Here is a 12,405-nt window from a genome sequence, read left to right on the forward strand (position 1 = left end):
TAGATCACGACAGGCGGGAGGTCATTCTGAGAACACGAGGAAAGGAAAGAAGCCGAGTTGAGTCGAGTCACCTCCTCAGACTTTTATTAAACTCAAATCCATCAGCGTCAGAAATGAAGAGCAGTCCCCCAAAAGATCACAATAAAACTCCCTGATTCCAAAAAAGAATTAAAACAAAGATCACTTTCACAAGAGAAGCTCTGATCATTTGATCCTGGAGTCACCCCCCCCCTGTCTGTGTTCGTCAGCGGCCTGATCAGTGCATTCAGCTCTACGCTCTACACCCCACAGCAGCAGAATCACGTGCAGATTCCAGCGCCGCACACCTTTACTTGGATTTAGCGAAGCCCACCCGGTTGCTGTCGCGGTCGAACACGGTGTAGTACTGTCCGATGAACACGTCTCCCAGAATCCAGAGCGGGCCTGCGGGGGCCGGGATGTCCAGCCCCATGAAGCCACTCAGGCAGATGGTTTTCCCCGCCTGACTCTCCTGGAGAAAAAAAAACAACAGATGAAGAGGAGTGACGGAGGAGCGAAAGAAGGCCTGAGCCTACAGTGAAAGCAGCGGCTGGGTTTGGTGTAGTGACCCCTCCCACAGCAGCTATGGCCTTACGGGTGGAAAACAAAGATTTGATCACAGATTTCTGTAGATCTGGAGAGCTGTGGGGTTCTGTACAGGAGACACGGCACAGAGGAGATTGATTGACGAGGTCTCCAGCCAATCAGGACATAAAACAGGGTGCACTGTTTAAAAAAGGCAGCATAATCGCTCTAACAGAAGATGAACGTAGAAAGGAAGACCGCCTTCTGTTCTACTCGACGGGGATTTTTAGAGCGTTCAGATCGGGGACAGAATGCAGAAGGTTGGACTAAAATATGTTCTTTGTGGGTCTCGATCGCCTGGCCAGACTGAAAAAACAAAATCAGCAGATGGGAGGTCGTAGTGAACACTTAAAGGGTAAAGAAGGGTGACGTAGGGGAGACTTTGATCAAATCCTGCAGGCTGTGCAAAGAGCCCCTGAGTGCTGTTCACACAATAAGTTATAAATAAGGAAATTAGATAAACAGAGGGTCGTTTGTGAGGTCATCCTACTGGCACTTGACATATTACATGGACGCCCCACGCCTTCTGCATGTGCACGTGGTCAGTAAGGGGTCAGAACTCACCAACCACTAGAGTAAGGTGTAGGACACTGTACAACATCATCACCCGTACGTCTTCCATTAGCCTTACAAATACTTCAATATACATTTACTAAACACACCACTGTACGTTGCACTTTCATGGCGCCCCTTGAAGTGGCCGTACGAGCCTCAACAGAACTTCAAGACACACCTGCGCTCCTCTTAAGGTGCGGCTGCTCCTTTCTATGACCCTCCATGGAGCCGGACCACCCAAACACCTGCAGCACCCGTACGGGTCCTCCCCCATACAGGTGCATGCGACTAAGGCTTACGTCGGTGGCGCTGCAGGTGCCTGGTTACACGTGACCCCCTGCTAGGCCCAAGCACACTTACCTTCAGGACGTACTGGTCACCAGTCAGTGTGTAGCTTTGACCACCGATGTTGAAGGTGATGGCGGGCAGAGACGGGATCTTGTCACAGTTTATCATGTACTGAAAGAGTCAAACCCAAAGTTAACTCCAGATCTAATGAACATGACCAAAAATACTCATAAAGACTATCAACTCAAGTTCCCACGTTCTGCTCTGCTCTTTCAAGTCCCACCCAGATTATCTTGGGTTCTATTTTGCAGTGGATGCATCAGAATAGAGCAGAGCAGGGAGCTTGTGGCCCGCTGATCAGTGCTACGAGCTTTTTTCAATGACGTTTTTTTGTCTGCTCATGATTCACAATTTAAATAAAAGGGACACCGTTTTTTTCAGAGTATTTTTCATACTCGTGCCGTATACTCCGGTGCAACTTATACTCTGTAAAATACAGTTCACAGCAAAACAATTTTAAGCTGAATTTTCTTCATGCATGTCCTCCACCGTGAGAAAACTGCTATGACAACATGTCAGAAACACCAAATAACCAACTTTCATCAGAGTTGGTCTTAAAGAATGTCTACAGACCAAAGATCCAGGATGTGGACTGCTGATGGTGCCACTACAAGGATGGAGTCACAGATCCGCTTACCTCTCCCTGGATGAGTGGGATGGCTCCAATGGCCTTCTGCAGAGCTTTGACCTCTGCCGACGGGCCGGTGAGCAGGGACGTCCCCGTGTCCACAATGGCCTCGCAGCCCCCCTTACACAGACTGAGCTGGCTGCCCACCGCCATCCTGCCCCACAGACACACAGCATCACCATGTTTGTACTCTAGTACCTAGGAAGGGTTCGTGGTGGCTTTTGAATAGTGTACAGTACAGTCTGCTCAGCAGTACAGTGCCATCTGTGCCGGTTTCCACCGTTGTGAATAAGTGTGAATTTAAAAGTTGCTGAGATGCAGTAATTGGGCTGTCAGTCAAAAAAACAAACAAGAAACCCTAGAACGTGTGCAGCATCTCTGGTGTGTTCATGTTTGCTGTGTTTCTGCTGACTGATGTGAAGCCCCCACCCGTCCATGTGGATCTGCCAGTAGGCCTGCCGGCTGATGTTGACGTAGTGGAAGTCGCCGCTGTAGTATTTGGGGTCTGTTCCTCCCAGCAGCAGCTCCCCGCCGGGCTCCGTGTCCGGGTTCCTGAAGCGACAAACCACAGCTTTATTTCATCAGCCCTGAGCCCTGCAGCCAGATTGTCACCAAGATACGGGTTCAGAGGCAGAGCGGTCATCAGCCACCATGTCTCCATCAAGTGCGTGGGAGGACTGAGCAGCTGAACCCACTGATACCCCTCACCAGCATGTCCAGCACCGGCAGGGGGAGTGGTCTCCAGACTGGAGAAGTGCCACCCAATGGGCTCAGAGAGGCAGGACCATCTCCAGAAGGAGGCCAACCGATCAACATGGACACCTGAGAACCCCTACATGTACCTTGATGTCCCACTACCAAGGGCAGCCACACGGTAAGTTTACCCCAAAAGCAAACAACTTCCTCCTGGATTCAGCCCCCTTCTGGATATGTAAGGGGTAACGGCCAGTGAGATGTGGATTTTCCGATTTGAATGGACTTTGTGGAAGAGACCGGGACGGTTGCTTCCACAAAGTCCATTCATTTCTGACGGTCGTGAAGCCCGCCTCGACCTCGCGCTGCTGCAGCTGCAGTCTGACAACCAACCAGCAGAGGGAAGTGGTATTTATGCTAAACGCCACGGAAAGCGATCCAAAGCATGACTTTGGAGGGAACGTTAACCTCTTACCGCTCGTCAAACCACTCGGTCCTCCGGACCTGTCCAAGGTTCTGGTTGTGAACACCATGAAGGACTTTGAGAAGTGTTTGATCACAGACGTCTGAACCAACATGCAGTAATAAATCAAAGAGTCAAATAACTTCTAGAAATATGGATTCATCAATGGATTCATCGCTTTTTCTCCAAAGTCTGAAGTGACCATGATTTTCAGCAAAGTTCTGACCTGCAGACATCTTGACCTCAACTTTCAGCGCCGCTGATATCAGCTGAAGAAGGATACGGACCTCTATCTAATGTCTGCAGAAATTACAGCGAAGAGAACTATGAACTCTGTTTAAAACCAGAAGAACGGCTGTTAATCAGCAGAGGAAGGAATACCAACCTTGGTCATTCGACAGAATATGGACCCTTTTTTATTTCACTTCACAGCATTACCTTATTATAAAAATAAATAAATAAATAATTTTTAATCTTTCTTTCTCTTTCGGCTTTTCCCATCAGGGGTCGCCACAGCGAATCATCCTTTTCCACCTCACTCTATCATGGACATCTTCTACCCTAACATTAGCCAACTTCATGTCCTCTGTTAAGACATCCATATATCTCCTCTTTGGCCGTCCTCTTGCCCTCCTGCCAGGCAGCTCCATCTCCAACATCCTTCTACCAATATATCCACTATCCCTCCTCTGAACATGTCCAAACCATCTCAGTCTGGCTTCTCTGACTTTGTCGCTAACACAGGCAACATGAGCCGTCCCTCTGATGTACTCGTTCCTTATCCTGTCTAACCTGGTCACTCCTAAGGAGAACCTCAACATCTTCATCTCCGCTACCTCCATCTCAGCCTCTTGTCTCTGTCTCACTGCTACCGTCTCTAACCCATAGAGCAGAGCTGGTCTCACCACTGTCTTGTACACCTTTCCTTTGAGTCTTGCTGACACTCTTCTGTCACAATAAATAATTTTTAATCAATTATTGAAAATGGTTACATTGATTGATTTCTAATGATATAACTTCACTTGCTCCAAAAATTGAAAAATCAATTCAGGATTTTTCCTAATGTAACATAATTTTGCACATAATTTTACTTTTAATACTTGATCAAATTTTGCTAAGAGAATTTTTGAAACAGTGTTACGTCTATTTTACTGATATAGTATTATTTTTATTAATCATATACATGATTAATGGCACTTCCTAGCAAATCTCATGTGCTTTCTGGTCCACAACAGCTTCCATGACCTATTCCTCTTACTTACTCCTCCCTGCTGCAGTCCCCGACCTTCATGTTCCTCTTAACTCAGGTGTTCCAGTACGTTTCCAGTCCTTTCAGACCTCAGCCAATCACAGCAGAGCAAACCAACAAGCCGCATTCTGCACAAGACGCTCAGTCTGCTTGATCAGTGCCTGAAGCTCCTCTGTCAGGACACTCCCACATAATCTAACTGACAGAAACAGCCAGGGGGGTGTCTCCCAGAGTCCCTACACCGACACGGTCCAAGGAAATCCGACCAGGAGAGTCTGAACTCACTCACCTGTTCAGGTAGAAGGAGAAGACGTTGCTGTCCACCTTCTTCTGCTGCATGATGTTGTCAAACACTGGAACCACCCCGTCCACAGAGATGCGGGGGTACGCCATACCGAGGATCCCATCAAACTTGGCAGCGATGAAGGCGACCCCGGGCTGCTTGATCGCCTCCCCAAACACCTGGTTCTCCACAGAGATGTCCCCGATCTGCCAGAGGAGAGGGGGGGTCTGTCAGGTTCGTCTGCATGGTCACCGTCACTCACTCAGACGGAGGTTAGCCATCCGCCCCCCCAGATGAACTTAAGTCTGACTGAACTAAAGTAACACCTGAGATGTCACCAGTGACACGCGTGTGTTTGGGATAGCCCCATCTAAGGGGCTATCCTTAAAATCTCTGCCAATTTTAACTAAAAAGCATAACGATTAGGGGTGTGTATTAGCAAGAGTCTGTAATACCATACCTATCCTGATATTGTATCGGAACACATTTTCCTATTTATTTATTTTTAAGTATGACTTTGAAAAGACTCCACTGTAATAAAATGGTAAAATTCCATTTAATAATGGTAATAATGTTAAGCACTGCAACTGTATTTCATATAGAATTTGTTTTTACCCAAACAAATTCACAGTGCTTTTATTTTGGTAACTTAAAATACAGAAAGGGAACAGTCAACATTGTCTGATTACCACAACTAAATATTTTTCAGTATAAAAAATAGAATGAATGAGCCTTAACCAATAATGTTCTAAAAGTATGATTGAGGAAATAAAGTGCAGTTTCTTTTCAGTATTGCTTAATGTAGCTTCTCCAGTATTTTTTAACAGTTCAGGAGTCTGAATGCTGTTTCAAAAATAAAGGAAAAAAACACTAATTCTTTCCAGACACAATACAGTGATGATGATGAGGCAGCATGACAGGATGAAGGAGACGCTTTAATGCTTTGTTTCCATGACGGTCTGCTCTGCAGCTGCAGCCAAGTGCAAAACACAACAGCAGAAGACGGACAAAAAATGAAGGAAAGCGAGCAGCTGCTAACGGAGGGGAATACCCTTAATACTGGAAGTGAGGCAAAAACTTGACCCTGCTAAACATTGTTGTGACTTTTACTGTAGTAATACAACTTTTAAAAAATGCTTTTGTATTTATACTGTATGCATGTATTTATACTGTCCACAAAAAGAAAACAGTGATAACTTTACAAAAATCCTAAAGGATTGTTTTTCTATTGCGTCACTTCAGGGATTCAGGACGTTCCCTTTCTGGTAAAAGCCGTGTCTCCGCTTTTGTTGTTGTGATTCAGTTTTTGGTCATTTGTGCCGTGATTTGCTGTTGTGTTCAGTTTGTGTTCATGTGTACTGAGATTTGTTGTTGTAGTCTCTTATATGTAAGCGTGTGTTGCACCTCTCCACCACCGTACGGTTCCGCCTTGCCCACGCATGCGTTAAAGTGTCCTTGGGCAAGGCACGGAACCCCACAGGTTGGCGCCGGTGTTTGGCAGCAGAGCTGCCATCAGTGTGTGTGAAGGTGTGTATGTGTGTCTGAATGTGTGTGTGTGAATGTGTGAAGGGGACTGTGAATCGCTTCGGGCCTTCAAGGAAAGCAGAGAAGTGCTATACAAGTATACGGCCTTGGCCGTTTCCACGCTGTGCGTGGTGGGAGGGGTCACGGCCCCGCCCACACTCACCGTGCAGGTGTCCTGGCTCAGGTAACCAGACAAACTGCCGGATCCGTACTGGATGGAGAAGGACGTGCCGTTCTTCACGTAGGTGCTGGACTTGGCGGAGTTGTACTTGTGGTGCAGCACTGAAAGGCAGGGGGGGGGGGGGGGGGGGTAGGGGTGAGACACTGACGGCCATGTCAGACGGAGAGGGAGGGGGGCACTCACGGCAGGCGATGTCCAGCAGGGAGCAGTGGACGGAGGGCACCCACAGGTTGGAGGAGCCGGTGTCAAACACCACGGTGAAGGGCTGGGGGGGCGTGCCCAGAGCGATCTCACCATAATACTGAGCCTGGAGAGGAAGAGGGAGCAGTCAGCTGATCTCCAGTCACTGCACACAACTGCTGAGTCAACTATGAAGACACGGGTCAAACAACTGCAGAGTCATGGTGACGAGGCAGGAAGTGACTGTCACACACACGTTTCCTGTCGCGGAAGAAGAAAGCGCTGCAGGTTTGGAGTCATTCTGACCACAGAGCTTCTCCTTCTTAGCAGAAGTTAAACTGATTCAATCTGAAGGTTTGTGATTCACAGCCAGCTTGACTGACAGACTTCCTGCATGTTGATGCTTGATGAGGATCACAGAGCAGGAGGTGACCCCCCCCCCCGCTTACGTCCAGGTAGTTCTTCAGGGTCTCTGGTGTGGGTCCGTTGCTGGACGGGAAGCCCAGGTTGTATTTGAGGGAGTGTTTGTCGGCCAGGAGCTCGTGGGCTTCCCTGCCAGAGTCGGTCAGCTCACGCCTGATGGAACGGAACTTCTTCAGTGGAATTCTGCGGGAAGAGAATCAGGATGAGAACCTGCAGCCTGGATCCTGGACTTGCAGCTTCACAGCACATTGACGTTTTGTGTCCCCACCAGGCTGGAGACACAAAACGCCTCCATGTTTCCATGAATGCCGGTGATGCAGACCGGACTGCAGCGATCCAGCTCCTCTCTAGTGGGACCAGGACTTCTCTGATCCCTCCTTCTCTTGAACACGCTTTGAATAAGCTCGTATCCATCGTGGATAATCCGGAGCCTCCTGTACCTGAGGGTCAGCCTTTTCCTACTGTCACACCAACCGCTACAGGAGATCATTCCTACCTCACTCCATCAGACTCTATAAACCATCATCCCTTTGCAATAGATAAACTGATCTGACGTCTGTTTTTCTACATCTGTTGTTTGTTTTTTCTGATTGTCACGCATTGTGTGTTTGTTTGACGCTGCAACAACCCAATTTCCCAAGCTGGGATCAATAAAGTATCTTTATCTCTGCAGTGGTTCTGATGGTAGAAAAGGTCTGCAGACGTTCACCTTCACCCCCTAGAAGAAATGCACCATTCTGACCACAGCTAACCTCATCACGACTTTCTAAATACTCAAAGTTTGTGGACCCTGTGGGACCAGAACCAGGCTGAAACCTGAAAAGAGCCGCCCTCAGCCTGAGGGGGGTGGGTGGGTCGGCCTCTCAGGTGGGACAAGGTGAGTCGCTTCGGAACAAACCGACACGAACCTTTGACGTGACGTTAAGTTTTCTGAAGAAACGTTTTCTGGACGGAAATATCGGTGATCAGATGGACCTATGAGGGAACAACAGGCTGGAGCTTACGACACTGTTGTCACCCTCTGTTTACAACATGGCGCATGCGCACTAGTCCACCGAAACCGGCCCTAACCGTCACACGACACGGGTCCGAACCCCTGGAAGATCCGGTTCGGTCCGATCCGAGCTTGGTAAAAAACAGCGGTTAACATCGAAGGCTAACGCAGCTAGCTTAAACTTCGCGTGTCTCACCGGATCAGCGCCTCCCCGCTCAGCGCCAACGCAGCAATCACGCACAGCACCGCGGCCCTCATGATGCTGCTCCGCGTACACCCGCAAAACTGGAGCTGAAGCGCGTGACTCCGCAATCTGCCGCTTTATCAGCTGACTGCGATTCCGTCACCGTCACGTGCCTACGTGAGCTGCGCCGGCGTGACGTCACTAACGGTCCCTGCTGCCCGGTCAAAAAAACAGCTTGTTTTTCGACGGTGTGGGGGTAAACAACCCCCACCCCCCACCGAGTGAACCGCATAATTTTCCAATCTAGTTTGTTCGCTTTAAGCTGTGTGTGTGGTGGTGGTGGTGGTGGGGGTGGGGGGTATTTTGTTGCTCCGCTCAGACAGGAAGCCCATCAGCTGCTGCTTCCGGTTTTGATGTTTATCCAGGTGTACTCGGTCAGAAACAGGTAATCACTACGATCTGTGGGACGTCACGTGATTCTTGACTGTTTATCACTTTTTTTAAAACTTTTTACTGCCCACCAACCTCACTGCTTTAACCTTTCAAAGATCGTGGCCCCGCCCCCTCAGAGAGGATCAGAGGAGACCCAGACATGAAAGGAAATGTACCGAGAGCCGCCTTAAAGCCAAAACAGGTGAAACTGTTCCTAAAAGAAGCTTTCAGAGCTTCAGCAGGTGAGCCAAGGGTCGGGGGTTCGATCCTCGCTACCCCAGTCAACCGTCGTGTCCTTGGGCAAGACACTTCATGGTCAGATACCCCCGTCAATCTGCCCCAGGGAGGGCAGCTGTGGGGACATCAGTAGAGTGAATGAATGATGGACACATTGTAATCAGTTTGATTGTCTGGAGAAGCGCAGATAAATCCAAACTTTAATTATTATTATTATTAGGTCTGTGTGGGACAGTCAAGACACCCCCACACACTGCAGCCCCTTCTGCAAATCTTTCTGAAACACAAAAGTGGATCTGAAGCAGCTTTTTAAGCAGCTCAGGATAAAACACCAGGATTTTCATCTGAGTTTCTGTGTCACTAGACCTGCAACAGTTCAGCTTAAAAACATTCGACTTCTCACTATTTTTATTTTTATTTCTCCTTTATTTTATTTTAAAAAGTTCAGAGGAAGGTTTATTTCGGCTGAAGCGGTCACAGTCAGACAAAGTGCTTTACATGGCCTCACAAGTGGATTAAATAAAAGAAAACCCTCAGGTGAAAAGCATAACCCTGGTATTACTAGCACCAAAGCTGGTTACGTATCCAAAGATCTTGTGGACTATATGATACTAAAAGGACTTAACTCAAAGCTGTACACAATGAATGAGCCTTCACCTGCTTTTTATGAAGTCACATCTGTGCCTCTACACTGACAACGAAAGTCAGTTTTGAAATACTTTGGAAATACTTTTGTTTGCATTTTAGGAAATCTGGATTTTTTTGCTCTTATTGTCGTGGCACAAAAATGACTCATGTTGCTGTTGTTATACTAGAAGCGGCCAGCAGGTGGCAGCCTCCTCTCTGAATTTTTTTGTGTTAACTTTTGTCATATGAAAAGAATTTATCTTTTTTTTCTTCTTTTTTTTCCCTTTTAAAACACTCTTAATGAAAGAGAGAAAAACTGAAAATAATGACAAATAAAAGATGTAGCTCTGGATAGACTCTAAACCACAGCCGACAATTGAGCGGTCAGGTCGTTTTTAGATTGGAAGAATTATTATTATCTATCCATGTTCAAATAAGACCAACTTATCCGACACTTTGGAGTTAAAGTCACTGGTGATGACAGATCTTTGGTTCAAAGTTAAGTTCTGAACGGGCTCAAATGAAAGAACCTGTCTTTGATCATTGACAGAACCACTGCAGCCCAGAGGAAAACCAACCAAACTCCAAAACCCTTTGGACCCAAGACCATTTCAGCCATCCTTCAGCTGCCAGTTTCAGACGGAAAAGTGTTCCTTCCTGTTATCACATTTACAGAACCGAACCTCCACGACGTGACACTCAAACTTTGGCACATTGTTGTGAATTTTAAAGCAGAAGTGAAAACAACAAGAGCAGCCGGTTCTCAGGGAGGAATCTGATGAATCAGGTGGAACAGAGACCTCAGAGGACGCCGGAGCATGACTCAGCAAGACGCTGACGTTCACATGACAGCACACACAAAGTGAAACTCCTGCAGAAGAGGAACCAGCGGATCCACATGTTCTTCATGAACGTGGTTGTTTGTGGGTCACTCAGAGGTCCCGGCGGCGTCTCCCCCTCCCACATTCAGCTCTGAGACCACCTCAGTGGAGGAGCAGAACCGGGTCTCCTGGCTGCAGCCAGGGGGAACATCTGAGAGTCCAGATTCGTGAGATCAATGAAAATGTCGTGTTTCAACCACAGACGATGATTCATGAGGACCAGAGTTTGGCCTCCAGTGTTTGACCTGGGGAACGTTCAGCCACCATCAGTAACCTTGTGGTTCTGATTGAAGCTGAGGTCAACCCAGAGACCCACAGCGGCCTCCCAGAGCCCTGCTGAGCCGACGCGGAGAGGAAACCAGAGCCCAAGAGGAACGGGCTCGTGAAGATCATCGCTTCTCTGTAATGAAGGTCACTGGGCGGGGGGGGGGGGGGGGGGGGGGGGCATTTATCACTGCCTCAAAGACCCGGCAGGGGAACAAATGTCAACTTATGTGGAGGATGTCACTTTCACTCATCTCCTGCACAGTTTAGTATTTTATTCCACCTCGTCATCCCAAAGCTCAGAGTTTAGGGTTGGGGGGGGGGGTGGGGGGTGCATTGCATATGGACCCTCTTAATGACGGAATGCAGCTGGACGTCCATGATGTGAAAGGTCACTGTTTTGAAACAAAATGTCTCGTTTCAAAAAGGAAACTTTCTCAGTCACCTATGATATTTTTTCCCTGTGTGGAATGCTGTCGTTTTGCCTTTAAAATGAACAAAGTTTAAGGAAAAAGAAAGGAAACTTTCTGAGTTGCAAATAAGAAATAAGCGTGTTTGCAAAAATCCCATCTGTGTTTTTTAAATCTCTGTCTTTTAAAATACAAGTTTGCATCTGCGATGCGTCTGTTTTTCAGACGTGTTCTCTTCAGTCTCACTTTCTCCCAATGATCTTCACTTTTACCGTCCACTACTCTGAGGTCAAAGGTTACAAATGTGCCGCCAAACCAGCCAATCAGAGACAAGAGAACTCAAGGTTGGTTTCATTTCCAACTTAAGGCGTTGTTTTTTTAATTTTGTAAATGTTTGCATTTTAGGGAATTTTTATTTCAAAGCTGTGAGTTTTGTTCTGAGTTTAGTGGAAAAATACGACTTCATGACAGCTCTCTGCTCTAACTGGTTCTGTCAGCCAGTCGGGTTCCTGGACTGCAAACGAGTCCGGGACGGCAGGAAGACTGTGGCCCAAATGAGGCCGGAGGACAGCGACCTCTACAACTGAAGAGATCAGAAACGAACTAAGCAGATCGGATCCCCTGACCTGGACCACCTCTGATCACTGAACGGAGCGAATCCCAGCAGACAAAACAACCGAAATCCTGCGGCTCAGACAGACAAAGTCACGACAAACACTTTTTTAACCACCTGCAACTTCTAATATTCAAACATGGGGAAACGAATTTCAAAACATTTAGATGTAAGAAGATCACTGATCTGTAGTAGAAATATTCAAAGAACAACTCCTGTAATCCATGAAAGCTGTTTTGTCCTTGATTCTCTGTCTTTTTGGTTTTCCTGTTTTCAGCACTCAGGGCGTCTAAAGGAGGTCAAAGTGTTGAACCGTGTGGAGACCTGGTGACTTGATCTGCTTCGTCCTGTGCAGATCTCTACAGCTGCCCTCAATATTTATATACGTCTCATTTTAAAGTCATGGTGAAACACGAAAAACGTGTAAATAAACCAACATCTTTGCAGAGTTTACCTCCTAAGCCGCTCTGGTTAGTGAGCGGCGCCTCATGGCGGCGAGTCCGGCCTGTGCGGGCCGTGACCTGTGAGCCGCCTCCAGTGCACTATTTCTGTTCCCTCTGCATGAACTTTTAAAGAGCCCCTCTTTACTGATGCCCAGCAGGCAGTGTGGGAATCAGCTGAAGATGTCTTCAT

General features: G+C 47.5%; 1 protein-coding gene and 1 long non-coding RNA gene across 5 annotated transcripts; one reads left to right on the forward strand and one right to left on the reverse strand.

Moving 5' to 3' along the window:
• Positions 1-57: 57 nt before the first annotated feature.
• Positions 58-8,617, reverse strand: LOC111946846 (cathepsin D). The gene is made up of 9 exons (XM_023951766.2): positions 8,321-8,617; positions 7,157-7,313; positions 6,711-6,834; positions 6,510-6,628; positions 4,829-5,028; positions 2,564-2,686; positions 2,144-2,288; positions 1,519-1,617; positions 58-490 (listed from the first exon to the last, which is right to left on the reverse strand). Exons 1-9 carry the CDS (start codon positions 8,380-8,382, stop codon positions 329-331), a joined length of 1,191 nt encoding a protein of 396 aa, XP_023807534.1. The 5' UTR covers positions 8,383-8,617; the 3' UTR covers positions 58-328.
• On the forward strand, positions 8,613-12,204 carry LOC111946847 (uncharacterized). 4 transcript variants are annotated; one of them, XR_013655066.1, is made up of 4 exons: positions 8,613-8,753; positions 8,857-8,982; positions 11,385-11,941; positions 12,050-12,204. It is a non-coding gene; the product is annotated as an uncharacterized LOC111946847 (long non-coding RNA). The 4 variants fall into 4 exon arrangements; XR_013655067.1 differs by having other exon boundaries at positions 11,385-11,503; positions 11,657-12,204; XR_013655065.1 differs by having other exon boundaries at positions 11,385-12,204.
• Positions 12,205-12,405: the final 201 nt, after the last annotated feature.

Source organism: Oryzias latipes, chromosome 3 (assembly GCF_053564925.1).
Source record: "Oryzias latipes strain Hd-rR chromosome 3, Olatipes_Hd-rR_3.1".
Taxonomy (NCBI): domain Eukaryota; kingdom Metazoa; phylum Chordata; class Actinopteri; order Beloniformes; family Adrianichthyidae; genus Oryzias; species Oryzias latipes.